Source organism: Calonectris borealis, chromosome 1 (assembly GCF_964195595.1).
Source record: "Calonectris borealis chromosome 1, bCalBor7.hap1.2, whole genome shotgun sequence".
NCBI classification, from domain to species: domain Eukaryota; kingdom Metazoa; phylum Chordata; class Aves; order Procellariiformes; family Procellariidae; genus Calonectris; species Calonectris borealis.
In genome coordinates this window covers 42,940,205-42,963,651 of record NC_134312.1, presented here as the reverse complement: position 1 = coordinate 42,963,651, position 23,447 = coordinate 42,940,205, and the positions used below count along the sequence as shown (strand labels likewise).

General features: G+C 39.3%; 1 protein-coding gene across 9 annotated transcripts in view; it reads left to right on the top strand.

The window, feature by feature from the left end:
• The window catches only part of OSBPL8 (oxysterol binding protein like 8), a 95,472-nt gene that overhangs the window by 29,160 nt on the left and 42,865 nt on the right, over window positions 1–23,447 (top strand). For 2 of the 9 annotated variants that reach the window (XM_075150247.1, XM_075150257.1), the window contains exons 2-4: window positions 3,907–4,012; window positions 9,365–9,401; window positions 14,925–15,062. In XM_075150247.1, the coding sequence (XP_075006348.1) occupies window positions 3,971–4,012; window positions 9,365–9,401; window positions 14,925–15,062 (217 nt within the window). In that variant the 5' untranslated portion in view covers window positions 3,907–3,970. Of the gene's footprint in view, window positions 1–3,020; window positions 3,195–3,696; window positions 3,727–3,906; window positions 4,013–9,364; window positions 9,402–13,636; window positions 13,820–14,924; window positions 15,063–23,447 lie in introns of those variants that run through there. The other 7 variants (XM_075150273.1, XM_075150284.1, XM_075150264.1 and 4 more) reach the window with 7 other exon arrangements.

Genomic DNA, 23,447 nt, shown 5'->3' with positions numbered 1-23,447 from the left:
GTGCGGCCTCACCAGTGCCGAGTACAGGGGCACGATCACCTCCCTACTGGCCATACTATTTCTGATACAGGCCAGGATGCCATTGGCCTTCTTGGCCACCTGGGCACACTGCTGGCTCATGTTCAGTCGGCTGTTGACCAACACTGCCAGGTCCTTTTCCTCTGGGCAGCCTTTCCAGCCACTCTTCCCCAAGCCTGTAGCATTGCATGGGGTTGTTGTGACCCAAGTGCAGGACCCGAGGCATACTCTTACGGCTTTTGAGATTTTTTTTTTTTTTAAAAGAGTGGGAGTTAGGAAGAGGTAGGAAGTCACGTAAGACATTTGACTGTGCATGTATAGATAGTTAGATAAAATCCTGTTCACACAGGGTAGTAGCTTTCATTGATGCATGCCGTCCTTTTCTTCTATCAGAGACCCAAGCAGGATTTTCCTATTTTTAAGGTGCAGCTAACTGAAAACTAGACATGGCTGACGCAGTCTGCTAAAATAAAGACGAAATACACATGTTACAGGAGAGATTGTAGATCATGTGACAAATAGGATGCGTTTCCCTTCTGCTTTAAATATATGCTTCTGAGCTGATCACCCTAGATCCTTTTCACAGTTGGAGAGAAATACCTTATTTTGTGGCATGATTTGTCTGATTGGTACACCTGCTTTAAAATGAGCAATACCTTTCTAAGTGCCAGTTTATATCCATTGTCTATAAAAGAAGCATAGGTGATTGGCTGGTATGCCATCATATAATTCTTTTCAAATCATTTCAGTTTGCGTGTGCCTTTGTGAACATTTAAGCTCTTAAGAGTTGAGATTGTGAAGTAGGAACATCTGTTAATTAAAACCCCAAGCCAACCAACCAGACAACCAAATTGCAAACACTTGTGAATGTGGAGAGAGCAGCAAAGGCATGTCATAAATGTCCCCCAAAAGCTAAAAAAGTGACGATTTAAATTTGGGGTTGTGTCTTCAAATCTGATGGTTGGGTTAGCTGAAGTTGAAAAGAGCCCACTTACTCATGGAAGCACCCCTCATAATAACCTGGCTGCATTTACAAATAAATAAATTCCCCTTCCCTACATTGATTGGAAAGTTGTTTCAAAGCCTTGGGGCTTGGGTGGTTGGAAGCATTCTGTAATTTTCAAAATAAATCTGTTCTCCAAGTTTATACTTACTTGCCTTTTTGGCAATATCATTTTGCTGAGAGATCCCTTCTCCCTCCTTGGAATTTATTTTGGCATATTTCAGAAGCGATATTGTTCACTTGCAGCCTTCATTTTGCCAAGAAAAATAAGCCAAGCTGGCTATCTGCTCATAAGCTAAACAATGTGGGGGAAGGTAGTCCTTAACCATTTCTGCACTTGCTTTACTCTGCACAGTTCAAACATGAGCAGGCAGAGTTTTCTCCCTCCCTCTCCCAGATAACTCCTCTGCCGTGTTTGGGACCCTGCTGGATTATGAGTTTCCTGGGCATCGTGGACGACTGTGACTGCTAAGAATTAGACTTTAGGGTGCCTGTCAAATGATACTACTCTTGGGACTGAGGTAAGGAAGGGTGTAGTGGCTGTGGTCACATGAACACATGGAGGAGCAGAATACACCAGGAATGTTGACAATAAAAATTACGAGTTAAAAAATGTCTGTTAAAAATAGAGACGGGTTTAAAATGGTTTTAGGGTAAATGTTCCTGTGTTAGGAAAGATCTGTTTATTTGGATAACTGAGTATAGTTGCAAGTTTGTGTAACTAAAAAAGCTGACTGACTGCTTTAGATGAAAGCAAAACGAAGGCTGAAAGTGAACAATATTGCTTCTGAAATACGCCAAAATAAATACCAAGGAGGGAAAAGGGATCTCTCAGTAAAATGTATACATCTGTTTGCAATGCTACTCATTTTTCATCCTGTTTAAGAGAGTATAGTGTTTCCGTAAATTGAATATGTATGCAGCCTGGTGTTGCTGAATTGCCTGCTAATAATAGAAGCTAAAATGGGTGTGGGGGGTAGAGATGACAAGGAGCAGCCTCCAGGAGACATTACCCAATTCTTCATCCTGCACTGGTGTGTGGAAGGTGCTCGTCGCAGTGCCTGCCGCCCCGGGAAACAACTTCTGGGGCAAATTCCTCTTCCTGTGGTGATGCCATCTTTCATTTTATTAATGCAAATTAATCACTTGTAGTCATCTCCCTTCAGATGTCTACATGTCTAATTTACATGAAAACATCTAGCCATACGCTTCCCAGTCATGTGCCACCTCAGTAATTACTCAGGTACTTGAATAAGATCCTCGTCCGTTCTTTGAACTGAGTCATAGGGAACATAAACTTTGCAGTTTCTTTAGCACACGGTCTTTTTGTTAAACCTTTTATTAACGCTTCCTTTTGTGTTTTAGTGGCATTTGTTATGGTAACCTGCTATAGTGTGTTAATACTCTATGTTCTTCCTAAGAGATTTTTAGTTCTAATGTGCTTTACATAATACAAGAACAAAAAAAATGGTAATAACATTGAAAGCAGTTGAACAAATGGTGGTTCTTTATAGTGAGATTTGTTTTTATGAGTGTGTATTTCCTGAGGCAGGCTTTGAACTGCAAGATCTTGTGTGTACTCTCCCGGTCCTCTCCCTGCCCTTCTCCTGTCCTGCACCCAGCGCGCTCCTCATGCTCCCTGGCGCGGCTGTGATGCCTCCCCCCACCTCACCCCCTTCACCTCAGTTAATCTGTTTCTGCTAAAGCTTGAGCTGAAGCTATAGCTTGATGTATACCCTAAGCACAGTATGGTAACACCATATGGTAACGTAGCTTAAAAAATAGTCACCATTTCCATGCTACCCCTGCTCTTGCACAAGTGTTGGTTTAGCAATCTGGCTTGTAACTGAGCTGCTTCCTGCCCCCTCACCCCACCCAAGACAAAAAGAAAGAAAAAAAAAAATGTCCTTGGGCTAATTCTCTGATCAAGCACTTGCTCTGGCTGGAGGAAGGGCAGTGTGAGCATGGCTTCGTGGAGGGTTTTCTCCCTGCAGGATGCTGGCTTTGCTGTTTTGAACAGGCCAGCTTACAGCTCTTGCGTCCACGTCTATCGTTTGCTGGTGGGACCATTGGAGAGAGAAGCAGAGCAATGGGCTGTAGATGGGCATCTCTGCAGGCGTCCCATCCTGGTCGGCTTCCCTCCTCAAATCCGTGAAATGAATGAACGGTTAAGGCATGTTTTTTCCACCAAGTTTTGCTTGATTCCAGACCGTTTTCTTGTCTCACTGGTGACTTCAAATGTGATGTGAATGCTAAGGTCTATTGTAGCTTTTGTTCTCTAGCGAAAAAAGTAAATAGGAAACGTCTAGAGAACGAGGCATCGCTTTCTGGCTGTGTGTGGTGATCGCCAGCTGAGCGCCTGCTCCGCCGCAGAGGGTGCTGGCTTGCACAAATGATTTGATTTCTGTCTCTCTGTTCCACAAAGCAAAACGTGGCTGTTTCTGGAGTTATGCTGGGAAGCCCTAAACCCTGACTGCTCCAGAATAGCTTTTACGTACCCAAACAGCTTGTGTGCGTGTACCTGTGGGGCAGGAGTGGTGTGCTGCTGAGGACTCCGGAACAAGGAGGAATACAGGGCAAAACCTGTGGGTTTCTTGCTTGCTTGCTTTTTTTTTTTTTTTTTTTTTTTTTTTTTTGCTTCTGTTATTTCAGCATAGTTCTTCCTTATTTGATGCAAGCATGGTTAAAAGTAAATACTTGCCTCTGTGAGTAGAAAAAGTTGATTTTTATGGGTAATGTGCATGTTTTGCAAGGAACTGTAATATAGACAGTTTACAATAGGAGACTTTTTACCCTCTTAAAACATAGAGGAGAGAGAGTGTGGCTCTTCAACGGATTTCAGCCATTGGAAGTGAATTACTGTATTTTTCTTTTCCTCCCTCCAGGGTCTCGAGTAGCAGGATGGAAGAACTCTAACTGACGGAGAGACAGACAATACGCCCTTTCAGCATGGAGACCGTTCCGATTGACGTGGAACTTGATAGAAATTCAGTGAGTAACTTAAATGTGACTTCATCAAATCAGATGAATGTGAAGATGCTTTTGCAGGGAGAGGATTAAACGGCTTGAATCTGTTCTAGTTTGGTTTGAATTGATACTTTTCTGGTGAATGCATTTGGAATACCATGTAGCATCACCCATCATTTGCTAGATTCTCATGGCAAGAGGGCTGGATGTCAAGAAACATTTGGTTCTTGGATTTGATCCTTGGTGTCTCTGAGTCCCAAAAGAAAAAGGTATTCCTCTCAGTCTTACTAATTGACACTTTACTAGTTAGTTACTATGGACAAAAGAAAAAAATGATGTATTTCTTGGTGGAATGAAAAGCAGAAAAGGCGGGAGGAGTGATAATTGTATGTTATCAGAGTCATTTCAGGTGTAAGAGTTGATAATCTGTGTTGATTTTAAAATTTCTGAAGTAGTGAAAATACCAGCTCTTTCTCTCTAAGCACAATTTAAAAACAGGAAAGGCTAGTGGGTTCTATGACACTTAATCATCATCATAATGTTGAAATCATTTAAGAATTTAATTTTTCCACAGCTGTGTTGTATGGAAACACTCTAATAGCTGAAGCAGGAAATGTTTTTTAGTTTCCAAAGCTGCTTTCTGATACAAAGCACTGCCTCCCAAAGGCAAAATAGGGTATTTTTTCTGTAACTGAGGTGAAGCTCAAGTTTAACACCTCATTAGAGACCAACTATATTTGCGATGGTTCAACTAGTACATGGAGCTATTGATTTGACCAAGTGTTTTATTACTGTTTTTATCTTAAGTGATGAATTTGGAGACAGGCTATTTCGCAGTGCATTAAGAAAATCCTTGGCTTTTTTCTATAATAAACACATTCATTGATTTTTTTGTAGCGCCAGTGCATCTATATCCCAGGTGTGACATACTATGAGTATCATCTGCCAACTATGCAGTAGGATGTATTTTTTTTTAAAAAATCCTGTCAATTCAGTTGCTGTGCTCCTTGTTTCCTAAAATAAAAAAAATTTACCAGTTTACAAAAAACTTGAAAGTAACTTGAAATGTGCTAGTTTTCTTTTTGTGACATGCCTTCCCAACAGCATGATTTTAAGAAGGTATCTTGAAATGAGGCTCTATATGTTTTACCAAGTCAGCTTCAGAAGAATGCTGAGTGTAAGGATAGATTTGCCTTTCATCCTATGTGCTTAGGCACCTGAAGTGTCATCTCAGAATAATTTTTTTTAACTGATGGTATACTGTGATTGGCTACTCTACGCATTTCTTACCAAAATATAATTTAGTGGGGTAATTGTCTATCTTAATTGCAGTTACAATGTGAAGTTTTGTGTGTTGCACTACAGCTGTTAAACACCCATAGTAAAAAATTGTCGCTGACATATTAAAAAAAAAAAAAGGCATATATTTTAAGAGAGATTGGACCCAGTAATTTTGAAGACCTTGAATGTATACAAATCCTGACACTTCCCAGAATTTTAAATTTTTTGAAGGTCATGTTTGTGATTGTTCAGTATTCCAGACTTTTAGCTGCAATCTAATTTTTTTTTTTTAGTTCCATTTTTCTGATTAAAATTCATGAAATACGTAAGTTGCAAACATGCATGGAGAATACTGATCAACACTTTGCTACATGTTTTAAGTAATTTGGAGGGTTTCTAGGAGGTAGCTGAAAAAAGCCCTTTCTAGAGGTGTCAGCTTTCTAATGTGTTTTTGGCTTGTGTGTAAAAGAAAAACAGAGGAGGAGATCACAGAACTTAATATTGTGGGCTTTTCTTTCCAGAATCAGTCTAGGGAAAAGAGTCTTACATTAAATACTTTTCCTCTCTAATAATTAGGGTTATATACATTGTATCTGAGCACAAATTTTATGAAAGCTCAGCAAATTATTTTTGTAGTCTGGCACCATTAAAGCAGTGCAAAATACTAGAAACTTTGGTTTGAGTTCTTGTTTGAGAACAGTTTTTGCCTATTTTTCTGTAAAATAATAATAAATAATTTAAAAAGCCTCGCTGACCCAGAACTCAGAACATTAAATGGGAATGTTTGGCATAAACCATTCTTTTTCTAAATGATTTTTTTAGAAAACTTTCTAGTTGGCTTTAATTTTTACCAAAACACATATTTCATAAATGCATTGCCTTTGATATAACTTTTACAGTCGGTTCTTGCTTTTTATATACATCAGCAGACATAAAGTACCTTTTGTCCTTGAAGCATAGAATAGAGGTCCTTTTTACTGATCAGCTTTGCAGGTTGTGTTAGTGGTCCTGAATTTAAATGTAACATGATTAATCTTAGTGATTTACACGTATTAGAGACTTTCAGGAAAAGCCTATCTTCAGCAGCGTGAAAACTCTGACTGGGTTTTAAAACATGCATTTAAACTCTATTAAGAATTTAGCTATAGGTTTAGGTTGTAAATCTAGTAAGTACTTGTAGCAAACTTATCTTTTGTAGTGTGAGATTCAGACATGCTAGCATGACATATGTTTTTGCTTTTACCCTAATCTTCAACAGGAAAAGGATTTTGTTTCATAGGACAAGTTGGCAGATATAATTTTAGGTTTAGTAGCAGTTGTTATAAGCTTTATTTCTGAGAAATGGATGTCTAAAAATAGTACTTTTCTGAAGCACAGAGCTGCTTTTGTATGAAAGCAGAATTATGGCTGCTGTCTCATGTGATGGTTTATATTGCTGGTTTTATTCCTTAGTCTTAATCTAAAACTTTACTGGGAGGAGGGCTGGGTTTGGTATATTTTGGTAGTAACATTTTTAACTAAATGTGCCTCCGCAGAAGCTAAATCAGTCATGTAGTATTGAGAACCTCCCTTGTCAAAGGACTTGTTCTGTAATCTGTAATCAAAGTCATCAATTAAATAAATGTGAAAATAAGGGTAGGCTGTGTCTCTGGAAATAAGTGCATGTTTCGCTTAATTTTGTATATTTAGAATAAAAATTGTGGGAGATGATGGACGGGAATGCTCTGAGGACATTCTTTTCAGAGAAAACAGTAAAACTGTCACATTTTGTTCCCTTAGGGGTTTGAATCCGCAATCTGCAGTGATACGAATTGCAGATGATAGAGGTGCAATAGGTTATTGGAACAAGAAGATGCCTTTTTGGCTGAAATAGTCTCATTTCAGTATCTTAACATCTCACATCAATATTTAGAAATATATATTCTGCAGGTTTCAGGTAAACACGCAGGCGCAAATAGTTCTAATGAAGAGAGGGGGTTGACCAGCAACGGAGGCAGTTTGGTGTGTAAACAGAATGTCTGTTGGAGAAGATCAGGGACAGAGTTAGACAGGCTTGTGTTTCAGCCTCTGGGGTAGGAGCTGTTTGTACCCGTTCATAGGATTAACCATGCAGTGCTAAAATATTTACATAAAAAGCCCCTGCATCGTCTCGGGTGACAGGTTGCCCTGCTCTGTGGTGTCATGTTGAATCTTGGTCAAGGCTGCTTGAGAGGCAGGCAGTGAGACAGGACCTGCTGCGGTGCTTTTTCACTCGATTTCTTCAACGCGTAAGTATGCACTGCGAGTGAACATGCTGTCTGAGTCTCAGAACCTTCTGATCCTGTATGTCTGTTAACAATTTATTTTTCCAGTTCTCTTCTCTTGCCTTCCAACTTTTAGTGTGAAATAAAGCAGAGCAGTGCTGAATAGTGGTGTTCCCAGTCTGTCAGTCAGTTGCTGGATCTCTGTACGGTTACTGCAGGCTCCTTTATCTTGCTCTCCTATCAGTCACTATTCTCTTGAATCTAAAGCCATCATAGGGTAATACAGTTCCAGTCCGAACATAGGTTGTTTCCTAGTCTGCAGTATGTTACCTGTACATTAAAAAGAAACACTTTTCTGCGAAAACCGTTGAATTCTTAAATGCATTTCATGTACTAGTACCTAAACCTGGCTGATAAGTTCATGAGTTCCCTTAGCGGTGTTTCACTCTTTGACCTAAATTTAGACTCTGACAGTGAAAGAAAGTTGTTTAGCAAATGCACTTATAATTTATTTCAGCTTTTCTTGTTTAGTAAGTCCTCTTCCAGAAAGTGCAAAATTAAAAAAGAAGGGTTCCCTCACCTTTCCAACGATGTGCACTGCAATTGCTGTATTCTCCTTGCAGTACTTTACATTTGTATGTTGCAGTGTTGATTTAACACCCCATGGCACCTGCGAGGGATAAAAATCTGTGTTTTGAGATCGGGGTGCAAGACAAGACTCCTGCTTTTTAAGATTTTTGTTTTTCTTTTTTACATTTCCTGCTGTTTAGTCCTGATAACAGAGAGGCAAGATTGGATCCTCTTTAAAGCAGGGCAAGGATTTCTCTCTTTTATGGAGCAGAAGTTTTTTGTTTGGGATATAGAAGAAACAGCGTGTTTGGATTTATGTTATTTTCAGGGAGGAAATGTTCATGCTGATCAGTATGCTTGTTTTCTCCTCCTTTTCTGTTATTTGTGGGTTTCAAAGGTAGTAAATCCTTTAAGACATAAGTGGAACTTACCTTACATCTGCACATGGCTGAGCACGGTGGGATCTTAGCCCCAGTTGTGGCCTTGGGTAGCAATAATTTATAAAAGATTCTAGATCCAATGTCAGAGAGGAGTACAGGCTATTACTATGTAATTACTGTCCTGTAGTGCCTGTATTTGATGCATTCAGTGAGACAGAGATAATTTTTTATACGTGATTCTTTGGAAATACTTTGATATAAAATATCCTCTTAAATTTAAAACTGCGCTGCTTGTCTTGCATCCTAAGCAATTTAAAATGTTACTTGTATTTGTAGATGAACTGAATCTGTGGCTTCTAAGTTTGTGTTTGTGTGCAAAAGCAGTAAGGCTTGGATCTGGCGTTAGTGGGTGCGTGCACATTACTGACGGCTGAAAAGTTTTTGTCTTTCCAAAGTCTGAAAGTGGAGTGGTTTTGGAAACAAATTTTATGGTATTTCAGCTTTCTTCAGAGCTTTAGTCTTCTGAAAACATTCCAGCTAAAAATTTCTTAGAATATATTGTGTATCAAGTCATATGAGCACTAAATTGCTGATGGAGAGGTTCCACTCAGAATTAGCAGTTGGGGCAGTTGCTCTTTACTAACCATATACGATGATGGCTTCTAATAATGGCTTCTCTATAAGCATATTTGTCAATTTTGTGGCTTCAACTTTTCTGAACTGCTAAGTCTCTTGAGGTCTTGCCTTTGGTATTGAGGTGCATGTTGTATTTTAGTTATGAACTAACACTGTTTTCATTGTGCTTCTTCTTTCCCGCTGCTGCTGCTTTTGTGCACTTGCTTCTTCCTGGCCTGGATTTTTTTGTTTGCTGTTCTTCGTTCTTCAATTGTATGTGTACACAGCATCATGGTGATAACAGAGACTCTCATGGACCGTCAAGTAAGTGACTCCCCTCTCCTGTAGTATGTTTGCACATATGTTCATAATAGTTAGCATATATCTTTGCATATAGGCTGTTGGGCTAAATACTAGGTTTTCTTCTGTATTGTAATTGAAAGAGCTGAAGTACAATGAAAATTTACTGTTGGAAAAGTATTTTACCTGCCATACTACTCATGTAAATGTTTCCCTACTAACCTTTTTTTTTTTTTAGTGAGAAAAGTTTGTTCTTCACCTCTCCCAGTCATGGCTAGAAAAAAAAAAAATCTTTTAAATTACTTACCTGGAAGAGGAAAAAATATATTTTATCAGTTTGAAATGAAACCTTCAAATGTTATTGTAGTATCGATAATAAAGACATGGAAATAATGGTTCAAAAACAGTTTTATTTTTGAGCTTGCCTGTTTATAGTGCTGGTTATATATGGTTCACTTAATTTCAATAAATTTACATCTTCAGAAATGAACAGGTGTATATACTGTAATACTGAAATAAGGATTGGATCTGGTGTGGTTATAGGGAAAACTTCAGTGTGTGTATGTATGTGTGTACATGCAGCCAAAGACATTAGTGCCTTTGGTTCATGGGCATTAGTATGATTGTATGACTGGCAGAATAATTTTGCCTGGGATTAAGAGTTTGTGTATATGGGGAAAGGAAAGATACAGGCACAAATTCTTTCTTTTTGGTGAGAAATCTGTGCAGCAGCCATGGTCTTAGCTGATATCACTTATTATAGACGTTCAAGAATAATGTGGAATTGAATTATAATAAACGTTTTCCTGTATCTGATGTCCTTGTGGTATTTTCAAGAGTGTAGGCACTTTCAGATGCTCATTATAGAAACAGGAGAACTGGGAATCTGCCACTTCAGATATTTTTTTTTTCATAGCTTTATTTGATGAAATAATTTGGCTGTAAAGACCCCAATTTGTGTTTCTTCTGATGCATGAATCTTACTGACAAACTATATATTAGTTATTTTATGGCCAATATGAGGAAATTGAACAAAGTATGTATTATCAACTATAATAGATCTGTTGGTATTGAAATGTGCCCTCCAAAGAATCGCAAGAAGTCTTTGATATTTACTGTGATGTTTCTTCTCTAAAATAACCCTCTGTTCATCTCTAAGGAGATAGACGGTATGGGTTTAAACCCACTCAGGTAAAGGAGGGGATGAATGGAGATCTTCTTTCTCTTGGATGAGTGCTCTGAAGCCTGAGTGAAAGTCTAAAAATCAATCACCACTTTAAGGCCTTTGAGTGGAAGGAATGGTTGGCAATGCTAACGTATGATTTGTCAGGCATGTTGAGCATGTGCCTGCCAAATCCGTCTTTCATGTTGCAGAGATGGCATGTGAAACCTAAGAAGAATTAGAATCATAAAATTGTTTGGGTTGGAAGGGCCCTTTGAAGATCATCTAGTCCAAGCCCCCTGCCGTGGGGAGGGACATCTCCTACTATATGAGGTTGCTCAAAGCCCTGTCCAGCCTGACCTTGAACACTTCCAGGGATTGGGGTATCCACAACTTCTTTGGACAACCTGTTCCAGTGTCTCATCACCCTCATTGTGAACAATTTCTTTTCGTATGTCTAATCTAAATCTATCCTCTTTCAGTTTAAAACCATTGCTGCTTGTCCTGTCACAACAGGCCTTGGTAAAAAGTCTGTCCCCATCTTTCTTATAAGCCCCCTTTATATATTGAAGGGCTGCAATAAGGTCTCCCCGGAGCCTTCTTTTCTCCAGGCTGAACAACCCCAACTCTCTCACCTTTCTTCACAGGAGAGGTGTTCCAGCTCTCTAATCATTTCTGTAGGTGAGGCGTTCCCCAGGAACATTTTGGGGGTGGGGGGGTGGGGAAAAATCATATTTTGGTTGTCCTCACCAAAACTCACTAGAAAGTGTGAGTGCTTTGAAGGTTTGTCAGAAATTGAGTGTGGTTTTTGAGGTACACTGCGGGTACATGGGGACACATGAGTCCAAAACGGTAAATTTCAGTTTGGTATTTTGGGCAATAAGAAGACATGTTTGACTAGGAACATCATTTATTCATTCATGCTAACTTTTATTTCACAAAGAGCAAGGCCACTAGAGTAAATGACCATTGCTTTCTTTCAGTATCACTGTTGGTTTTATTCTGTAAATGTAGTGAAATTCCAGGATAAAACCATTCCATGCTTCAAATGAGTTCAAAATTAGCTATAGGACCATCAAACATTGTCAGTGAATGGATGACTTAAGTATGTACCATACATTTTTATAGTGTTTATAAAATCAATCAATCAGGAACTATAAACAGCAGCCAAGGAGCCTCTACAAATTGCTAAGTTATCTATTAATATGTACTAATTAAATCTACTCTCTTAAACATAGCTGCTTCCAAGTGGTAGGTGTTTGATTTAATAGCATCTTGAAAACTCAGGTTTTTCCCCCTCCTCTCTCCTTTCCAATTACTTTTTCCTTTTCTTTGTAATAGCTTTCTTTGTTTCCATCACTGTAAAGTTCCAGAGCTCCTGGCATAAGATGCTTAAGGCATATCTTTACAGAGCTTGTTAACTGCCTGAAGGTCCTACCGATTTTACAGTTGTGATTACACAGGCACCTGTAAAAATCAGGTCATTAGTCAGTCTTCTACAGAAAAAAGATTAAATCTTCTCAGTAACCTTATTTACTATCCCCTGCTCAAAGCAACAGGTATGTTCTGCCTTGCCTTGTCTTCCCCCTCACCCCAAAGCAAACATCTGAGCATCAGGATGAGGGATTTTGAAAGAGGGGGACAACTTCTTCCTAGTGGCTGCTACAGTGTGGATAGGCATTTATGTTCTTAACTGATTTATTTCCATTTGTTTAGTACTTTTACAATTCTTTGTATAAAAAGGAGATTTTAAAACTCTCCTGCTAATCAACCTTCAGCTTTATAGATTGAATTTCTCAAAAGCCTGCGTGATTTAAGAAGTTCATCTTGAATCTCCAGGCATGCAAAGTGCTTACCACAAGATATTCGATGTTAGGTGATACATAAACTGTGCTTTGTAGGAAAGGAGCCTTTCTGACGCTGCTAGCAGTCTTTGCAGGAGCCAAATTGAGTCTGCAGACTAACGAAGGAGCATGAATTTAATAGTGAACTTGAAGCTTGTAACCCTGTGGGTGTTACTGAGTTAACATCACTGAGTTCAGTTCATGCTTTGGTAAAACTTGTGTGCAGAGCTTGCTTACGCTCCAAACTACTGGCCAGTACCGCCTGAGAAATGATCGCGTCTCGACAGCTTAAAAAAACTTCGGGATTTCAAAAGCTTCTGTCGTGGTTTAACCTGGCAGGCAGCCAAATACCACGCAGCCGCTCACTCACTCCCCCCGCCCCCCCAGTGGGACGGGGAGAGAATCGGAAGGGTAAGAGTGAGAAAAACTCATGGGTTGAGATAAAGACAGTTTAATAGAACAGAAAAGGGAAAATAATGATAATAAATAATGATAGAATATACAAAATGAGTGATGCACAATGCAATTGCCCACCACCCGCGCTGACCGATAACCAAGTAGCGATCGGTACTTCCTGGATCACGCCTACCGTTCATATACTGAGCATGACATCACATGGTATGGAATACCCCATTGGCCAGCTGGGCTGGCTGTCCTGATTATGTTCCCTCCCACCTTGTGTACCTAGCTCAGTCAGTAGGCACGGGAGCTGTCCTTGGACTAGGAAGGCATTTAGCAACAACTGAAAACATCAGTGTGTTATCAACATTCTCCTCGTACTAAATCCAAAACACAGCACTAGGAAGAAATTTAACCCTATCCCAGCCGAAACCGGGACAGTTTCAAAAAAAGCTAGCGGTGCTGCACGCTGCCTGTTCAGAAACGAGCCTTCTGCACACTCGAGGAACGGTTGCTAGTGCAATTTCTGCTGCAGAGCGTGTCTCTGACATGGCTGGCAGCGCGGCAGGCGAGGTGCCCACCTGCGGAGTGCCCACCCATGGGGCGCCCACCGGCAGAGCCGGAGTGCTGCCCAGGGCGGGGGGCTGGCCGGGGGCACCTGCGGGAGGGGCTGTGAAATCCCGTTCCTATAGAGCTAAATGGCCAGTGGCTCCTCCAGAGCAGCTTTCAACTAGTTCATTGAAAGTTGGTGCTAATTCAGTGCACCTTAAACTTTTTAAAAAGAAATGAGAAGGGACCCATTTTGTGCAAGCCTGTGAAGCAGCTGTTTCCTAGCTCTCCCTTTTATTTTTCAGTTCAGATACCGGAGCTTTTGTGGTGCAGTCCTGTCCCAAGACTTCAGCAACTCCCCCGCTCCCTGCCTTTCCCCTTTTTTGTAGCTGTAAAAAGCTAGTTTGATGGTACTACAAGAAAAGCGAAGTCGGTCACTACTTTGAAGTATTGGCCTTCTGGCACTGACGGACTTGAACTCTGAACTGGTAAAATGAGCTCTTTACCTCCCTTTGTCCATCTCTTCACGTATTTTTCCTGAGCAGCAGTCTGCATAGGGTATAGTTTGTCTGGAGCAGAGCTTTAGATGGTTTATCTGATGTAGAAGAATAGTACAGGTGGGTATCCTAGCATCCTTGCATTCTACATACTGCGTTGTGTTTATGCTAGGCTTTGCTGAAAAAATGTTTCTGTTACTGTAATAATAGTAGAAATAAAGCTATGAGGAGGGCCTCTGTACTTTGCAGATTCCATCCAGAAAATGGAACTTGTTTGTTTAAATCTTCTGCTGAACTTCTAAAACTGAGGAAAGCTTGGGAACTCTTAAAATGCGCCGCATCATAAATTCCAATCTTTTAGGAAGGCTCTTCGTTAGTAAGCATCTTTTGTCTCCCCCTCTGATCTCTTTTTGTCATTATATCTACTTCCATAGGACAGGTATAACTGAGTCAGCCATTCTTCCACTATCAAAAAAGGTACAGTTTTGTTGTGTGCAGCTTAAGGAAATGTACAGACACCATAAACAGAATAGCTGGCCAGGTGATCTTACAAATAGCTAGAAGACATCAAACAAGACTGATAAGGTTCAAGGAGAGTAACTCTTCTGCTTTAAAGCTTTCCCTTGACAGAGTCTATACATGATCTTTATTAATAAGACTTGTTTCTTGTGATGTACGAACATACATTCATCTTAGCTTTCTGGGATGGTGGCACAGCTTGATCTGGCAAGCTGTTTCCTGGGTTGGCTGTATTGTGGCCAGTTAAACCAAGAACTATCACAAAAGTGGCGAAGAAAGCAGGATTTCAGAAGTTAAGTAACAGCTCAGTGCTGTATCTGTATTCAGTAGTAGCCTTTCCTACCTCCTCCTAGTTTTTATTTTCACCTTCTGTCTCATGTCTGAGACCAGTCTTGTCGGCTCCTTTCTGCTGTCCTGTCCAAAGCAAATCTCTAGTTTGAAATCCTCATTTTCTAGGATGAAAAATTTCGCAAGACAGCATTTGAGTACCAGTTTCATAAATAGCAGTGAAGTTGTTAATAGAAATCTATGCACAAGCGCATAACATCATTGAATGAGCATCCATTTTGTATTTCAGCAGTGGTAGCAAACAGCGATGAATCACAGCTTTTAACTCCAGGAAAAATGAGCCAGCGCCAGGGGAAAGAAGGCTATTTTACTCCAACCAAAGAGTTACTCCAGCCATCTCTCAGCCCAGGAACTGCCCACAGTCATGGTAAGACAAAGCTATTTTTTGCAGAGGTTTTAAAGAACTTAAATGCCGACATTAACTATCTGTTCCAAATGTTGCTTCAAAAACAGTGCCTTTTACAATAAAGAGGTAAGGAAGAAGGCATATTGAAATGTTTTATGTAATTCTTTGTATCCTTATGTGTTAATCTGAAAGAGAAAAAAATGCATTATGTGGTGCACTAGTTTATTAAAGCATGCTATGATTCGTGGGAAAACAGTGATGGTAAATAATTATCTGTGTGTAATCCTGTAACCGATGGTCACGTTAATGTCTCAGGTATTTAAGTTGTGTCTTTATGCAGAAGTGTTGCGATACATCACCTAAGCCTGGAACCTTTGTGTAAAGATCTTTTAACAATTACTTCTACTGAAAGTAATTCCCTTCTCTTTAGCAAAGGGAAAAGAAAGTCTCAGCCCTACTTTTTTCCAGCTTTCAAACAGTCCCTCTGCCTTGCTAAACCTGTTGAAATCAAACTCTCAGTGGATCCATGTGAACTGACTGGATGCAAAGTGAAACTCCTCAGTAGACTCGACATGTTGATAGTCTGTAAAAAAAAAAAAAAAAAAAAAAAACCAGAAAACAAGCCATAGTTGCTCTCCTTGTGCTTTTTTGAATTTGAAACTCCTTGTGTTGTCCTATTGCCTAGGATATCATTAGACATGTTTGTTATGGTGTGTGGAGTCCTTAGTGAAAACTTCAGGCTTTTTTTATTGATATTCTATCTCCTTTTACTCTTGGCAACCGTGCTAGTCATGTATGCTTCCTTTAGTTCTTGCCATCATTAGTGTTCCTGAGATTTTTTGTTGGTATGGGCCTCCCTAACTCCCATAGTTTGCTTTGTCAAAGTAATGATATTAGTCTGTAGGAATAATAAAAGCAGTTTCTCAGGTAACTTTGAATAATTTTCCCGTTTTCCCATTCAGTACTGTTCAGATAAAAAAGAAAAAAACTTTGAAACCTAAGATAGTTGTTACCATGTTGAATCTGGTAGTCTTTTAGTGTATTTTAAGAATTATTATGGTAGTATTTTCAGTGCTACTCACAGCTAGCTCTGATATATTTTCTAAAAGCTGCTGTTACCTCACTGGAACAGCACTTGATGTTCTCTGGTTTGTGTTGTGCTTAGTCTGGAATTATTTTCTGTACAATATACATATATAACTTGTTTGTAATTTTTATTATTTTTAAAAAAATTTTGGTTATTCTCTCTATGTACCGTGTTGTATCCCTTACTAGACAAATGTTGTAGTTGTATAAGTGTATTTGAATATTGTAGTAAAGTCTTCCTTTTAATGTTGCTATTCCCACTAATTTATAGAGGCAAACTGTTGTGCTTTCTTAAGGGCTTTCTTTCAATCATAGGGAAGTCATTAAAACAGTCTTGAAAAGCACTAAGACTTGATTGTGCTGCGTCAAACTCCTTGCAGATACTAAGGCTTCTCTTCTGATTTTTTTTACTCCGATTATTTCAGGGCTTATGTAAGTGATTTTAAGCTGGTTAAATGTATCAGTGCCTTTTTTAGCATCAGACTTAGTCTTCCAGGAGTGCTACTAGAAATGAGGCTGTAGTTTCATGAACCAATGAATTTGGCTTGCAGTCAGTTTCAGTAGTGAAAAGTAATGATGTGGGCTAGGCTTCAACAACCTTTAATCACTAACTTCTAGCCTATCTGCAACTTCGGAAGTGTAGGTTTGATTTTTATGGAGGTGGTTGACCCACATTTAGAAGTTGGGTGGTTATTCTGTGGTAGTTACTCCTACAGGGAAATTACGGTGCTGGTGAAAATGTGAGCTTGTTACATAGGGAAAAAGGCATGCTGTGCAAGCCTGAAAAATATGAAGTAGAACAGAGTTTAAAGTGATGGAGTACTTGAGGCTGACTGTTGTAACTGAAATCCAGTTAACAAAGGTCTTTACGATACAGCTGTGGTATTGTATGATGAGAATATGCAGAAATACAGGAAATGTTTAGATACAGTATTTAAAGGCATTTACTATGAACTAAATGGATACTTTTAGTCACTGGCACCTGAATGCATCCTTAGGAGATGGGTAGTGTAAATAAACAATTCAAAAATATGCTAGGCACAGGATAAAAGAGAATCGAAACAGAAAAATATATGATACAGTCTACAGAGAGCTCATTAAATGTATGTAAAGGGGAGCTGTGACATAGGTACTTGGCTTTTGCTGCTGGACGGTTGGATGTTGTTGAATGCTATTTGGCCACCATTACCTAAGTTATGTTTACTGCTGCCTGAATAAAAGAGCCTGTGTGGCAAAGCCAGTTTTGTATACAGCTTGTGGTTAAAAATAAATGAGTTGGAATGAAAAGAAACCTGTGAAGAGGCAGTCTTTGGAGCAATCAGCACTTTGGTGTTGGTGGGGAAACACCACCGCATGTGCTGGATTCTTTGGCTGGCCAGCAGCAGTCCAGGGACAGGCATGCTCAGTGCCCATCACTTGGAAAATATACTGGAACAAGCTTAATTTGTGTCTTCTGCTTGTGTTTTAAGTGAGATCCTAATTACAAGTATGAGGAATATGATTAAAAGTAGATGATAATTTGAGTCTTAATATGAGGGAGTGGAGGTAAACATCTGTTTGGGCCATTGGCTTCCTATTTGGAACCAAGAGTGAACCGTGTGTCATTGTGAAGTTGTAAGCGGTACGTATTTCATGATTTTACGTGTTCCTTTGTATAAATACTGGGTTTTAATTTATGTGACCATAGCTCTGGATTTCAGAAAGCTGCTGTTTTCCTGTACTTGGTTTCTTAGTTTAAAACATGACTTCTTCCTTCCTCACTCCTTTCACTCTTGTGAGATGGAACTTAGTATGTTGTCTGAGCCAGTGATGGGGGTCTTCTTTTTGGAGTCCAGTACAGATCTGTTTTACGAATGTAGAATACAGCTTGATCTGGCAGCATTGTCTAGTGATTGTTCAGCAAAAGTCTATTTACACTGTCATTGTTCTGCATAATGTTTGCAGTAAGAATTTGCACCTTCTTATTTTACATAATGTTGTTAAGATTTTTGAAGATACGCTGACCTACCTACTTTTCCGTGCCTTGAACATACTAAATGATCATACTATGTTTTTTGCTAAGTATTTTATTTGTAATTGTCAGACTTGGAATTGGACCTAAATAATTCAGTAGCCTTTTGATGGAAACTTTAATGGGTTTGGGGAGTTAGCTTTTGCTGTAAAGCTTCGCTTATGTTTGTGGGATGGTGTGTTTTTAGGCTCTAGTGAGATAGCATGGCCTTGCCAACTCGCCAAGACAATGTTTTTTTAACTGTAGTGCATATAGATGTTAGAATTGCTAAAACATCTTTCAATTCCAGCAGCTGACACATAGATTGAACAATGTTAATTTAGCTCATTTTCTGTGTTTGCATTCTATGGTTGAAAATGTTATTAACCATTAATGGGCAAACAAACTTTTATCAAGCTTATTTTTGGGTTTTTACTTTTTTTAACCAAAAAGAATCATTGACAAAACTATTTTATTACAGCTAAAAAATGAACATGAAAAATATTGAGTCCAAGACTGCATTTTCAAAAGCTGTAGAGCAGAACTCTGCTTGCTGATGTAAGCTGTTTATGTGGTTACACAAATTATCCCTGGTAAATTGGATTCTTGTAAATCTTGTTAACTCAGACTTACATCAGGATACCGCTTTCTTTGTTTGATGAAATGGATTAATATAAAAATAGTGATCACTTAAAATTTATTAAAAAATCAGAAGTCTTCTCAGAGAGGGTTTTTAATATTTTCTAACTTACAAATATGTTGTTAAAACATATTTCAAACTTTTTATGAAAACAGCATTGATGCTTAAATAATAATTAGCTGTACTTGCGGTAAAGAGAGAAATCTAGCTAAGATAGTAATATTAAAAATTCTGTAATAGCATGTTTGAAAATGTCTGACTTTTTTTTTACCAATATTCATATTGTCTGTTTATAGCTTTATTTAATGAGAGTTTGTGCTGCTGTTCTTTGTGTGCCTTTGAGTGTATGTTACAAAGTATACATGATGAAATGCTTTTCTAGTTTTTCACTTGCTAGTAATTTACATATGTGTTATGTGCTTGGGAGACAATCTCTGGGCTTATTTTTTAAGAGTGTGAGGACGTGAAAATCCCTGTGAAGAAGAATGCAAAATTCACAACATCCATTATAGAAAGATTTTGCCATTTTAGGTTTTTGTGGGTTTGAATGAGGGCTCTAATTTGCAGGTGTCACTAATGGGAGCATCATCCATACTTAAACAGGAACAAATAGCAGTGGTGCTTGTGTTGACAGTATTGTATTTGATACTTTAAGGCTGGTAACTCAGCAGATAACGCATTAAGATTTTGGAGTTCTAGTTTCTGTATTTCATGTGGAGAACAGTGACCTGTGGGGACAAGCTTCCTGGCTTCTGAACTTGACTGCATCAGTCCTCAGTATTTTTCCTATCTTATTGATGAGATGCAGATGGGGTGAAAATGTGAGTAGTATCTGGGAAAAATGTGTTAAGATTAGATAAAGATTAAGGAGGAGATATTTTACAATAATGTAAACCTTTGAGCTAAATTAACAGCATCGTGCTGTCATCTGTTTTGGTTTGGTTTGGTTTGATTTTTTAAGTCAGCTCGTCAAGTAAAGGTAAGCAGTGAAAGTGTGTGCCCAGAAGGAGTTTGAGCTGAGATAAGCAACAGGATCTGCCCTTCCTTTCCAGTAGAGTAGTAGCAGCTGTTAATTCAGTTTGCAATATGATGAAAATGTATTCTGTGTAACATGACCGAGAAACAGAAGTGGCTTCAGTGCAGGGAGGTGGATTGACAGTAAAAGCAGAATTATAGGTTTGCCAATAATGGTGATGATCACAATGAATAGAAAGCAGAAGGGGAAACTGCTTTTGGTGGAGAATAAGGGCATTTTTGGCTGTGCTGAGCTTGTATGAAAGGCTGTTTGCTCCAGAGTAGACATCTAAACCCATGCTATGATTTTAATCTGTGGGACGTTGCATTTGGGGAGAAAATACAAATTTAACTATTTTTGCATGTGAGAGAAGGTGGAGAATGAAAAATAGATGTTTTCAAGCACTAGGTCCTAAGGAACACTTATTAACTACTGAAGGGATGAGATGCCATCAGCATGATGGGATGATAATGACCAAGAAAATGCAAGACTTGGACATTGCTGTCTACCCGAGGCAGCTAAGAAGTTAGAGATGATTTATTGTAGACCTGTACAACTTGCAGCCTTTAAAAAACGTTTGTTTCGGGTGTTTGGCTCAGCTGATAGCAACGGCAGCACATTTTGTTTGTCCGGGTGGTAAGAAATATCTGGAGCTCCTGACGTGTCATCCCTGTTCTGGCTCACTGGTGGTCAGTGTGCAAGAAGCTCTGGAGATGTAACATTTACCTTCTTTTACCAGCTGTTAGGAGAGAGGGGGATTACAGTGGTCCAGCAGAAGGAAAGATATAGCCCTGTGTCAGTGAACTCAAAGCCTTTTCAAAGTATTAGCAACTCTTCCTTAGATGGGCACTTGGCTTCAGTGTTTTGGCCAAGTTTCTGCTAGGAGGTCGTGAGATCCTGTTCGTTCATGTGGGTGCATGAGACTGAAGCCGCAGCGGAGCGGCACTGCGTTGGAGCTGGAGAGAGAAATTCTGCGTGCCTGTGGTTATAGCAGATGCATGCATTGAGCACAGGGGAGGCTGTAACTCCACTGGTAGAATACTGATCACTGCTTAAATGCCAGCTCCTGCTTTTCTTTCAGCTGGCACTTTCAGTGTGTTGATATTTCTTTTTGATAATGGTATTTGGCTTGCAGATGGTAAAATCATGCCAATCTATCTGGTTCCAAATCAAAGCTGTTTCCTGGGTAGCTGGGTTATATCTAATCTCTGATAATGATTTCTGTTTTTCTTTTCATGTTTCCTTTGACTTTACTCTCTACATCTAGACAGACTTAGTCATGGAAGTAACTTCATGCAGTCTCCTGTTTCCCTTCACTATATCTGTCTTTTGAATAGAGAAGCTGAAGAATGGCTAAATAATTTATTATCTTGAGCAACTTGTTACTAAGCATGCCATGCTTTTTTACTTCACTTCATCTTTCTGTAAGTCTGTTTCACTGTCTCAGCACTAGAGAAGAAACTGCTAAGAGGGCTTGTTGAGGCTCTCTGACAAGCTTATTTTTTAACACTTCCATATTAACAGTAAGTATTACTTGTGAAGTCTGGCACCTTCTCCGTAGAGTAAGTGCATCTGATGTCTTAGAAAAATGTTATTGCTTTTGCTTTCTCCGCTGCCTGGGAATTCGGTCTAAAACCTTGCAAGCCCTTGCACTTGGAGAGTCTTGATGTCTCTTGCTGTATTCTTGGGAGGTGTTTTAATTTGTCTTACCTTGTCTTTTGATGATGAGGAAGTATTTTGTAATCAGCAGTGTATTAGGAGCCACGTGGACTGGTTGTTCTTCAGGTAGTTCTGGATTAATATCTGTTGTACTGCTGCAGGGACCTGACCCCAGTGACATGGGTGGTCACTTTTAAGTTTTATGATGGAGCGTACCTCATGGAGGTGAAGCCCCAATTCTGCAAAATTGTGCGGCTTATTTGGAATAGTTTTAGTGATGCTTGTCTCAAATGGGGTGTGAGTGAGGTTCTAGTCACAGTAATCAAGAAAAATAATCTGATTTTAGCTTGTGTTACCAGACTGAATTTCTTGCGAAATGTTTTAAGTTCGGCTGTGTGTGGTTAGTCTCCTGACTCTATTATCTTGACCTCCTGCTTTCTTAGTGTAATGCATGCTCTGGCACATTCCTCTCTGCAAGTCATGGTGTGTTTATTAAAACTTGCCATTTCTGAAATGCTACTCCACCCAGTATTTGTGGCTTGGGTAAATTGCATGTACTCCTTTCTGTGTGGTTATAGCTTTATGACAGCGTGGTACTGGGTTTGAAAGGCACAGCAGGGCTGATTACTGTGAAACTTCTCGAGCAAGTTCTCTTTCTCCATGACAGTCTCTGCAGAGCTGCCCTACTTGAACCTGAACCGTGACCTTGAGAATTTCATAAGGGCTGAGATGAAAGCTGTTGAAAGCTGAGCAGCGAGCAAGCCTATTTACTCTGGGTGGGAGGAGCTGAGCAGGAGTGTTAGCAAGCGAGGAGGTGCAGCCGCGCACCGTTGCCAACAGGGCACGGGGAGCCTTGGTGTTCATTCATAACCACTCTCAGGCCTGCCTCTGGAATTACTCCTCAGCTAAACTGCACTCGCCTTGGAAATACCAGAGAAAGAAGAATATTTGGTGAAAGAAACTCGCCACTGTAAACTACCGCCACAACTTGTAGCCTTGTGGTTCAGGTGTCTTTTTTCTGCATCAAATATTGGTGGCTGAAGGCAAGTATATCTTTAATACCCTTTTTGTTGAATAGGAGAAAAACACTTTCACTTGAAGTCCATGTGCAAAAATCAGGTGTTGGATAAAATTCATTTATAGGTATGATAGTCTAGCAGTTTCCTTTTTCTGTTGTCTGCATGCCGCAGAGAGCGTGTGTATACTGCATGTAGCAAATTGTTTATGACCTTTTCTTTTGTTGGACTGGGGGAAGAATTCTACTGGAAAACGTAGTGTTGTCGAGATATAGGGCAAATAATTGTCAGACTTGAAGGGCAAGTCTAAAAAGCTTCTGTCTTCTCTGCTACACCATCAGTTTTCCTTCCTCCTCCTTCTCCCTTTAGCTTTCAGAGTTTGGTTTTAAGAAGGTTTTGGGTTTTGCTTGTATACCTCTAAGGGGAAAAGGAATATTTTTTTCATTTTCAACACTAGATATACTCTTAGTTGTATTATTGCATCATCATGAGTTTGTGTAATGTGTTCATTATTTTAAGCTTCTAAAATCTATATAAAAAGGATTATTATATTTAAGATTCCTCAGTTGGATAGTTCAGAATATATTTGATTTGAGTTCAATTTCCATGCTTGGAATTCATACCTGTACAGTTCAAAGAGGTCTTTTTTGATAAGCCTATGATTTTTTCAGCTGTAAATATTTTTTGGTTGGAGAAATATTTTAAAACTAAAACCAGGCTTTGTCAAAAGTGTTCATGTGCTGTTGGAATTGCACGTGTCTTCTATTTGCCTTTGTTTTGTATACTGAGATTTAAGTTTTGCCCCTGGCAATATCCTGGAAGAATGTCTTAAGCACGGGATTATGATTTGTTTTTCAGCCAGCGTTTACTACTGAAGAAGCCCTGTTTGAGTAGCTGATATGAGAAACACATTCTGTCCGTTAGAAAATGTATACAACAGATAAGTTTTCCTCCTCCAAAGAGGTGTTCAACAGATTGACTGAGAATGGATTCTTCTCCC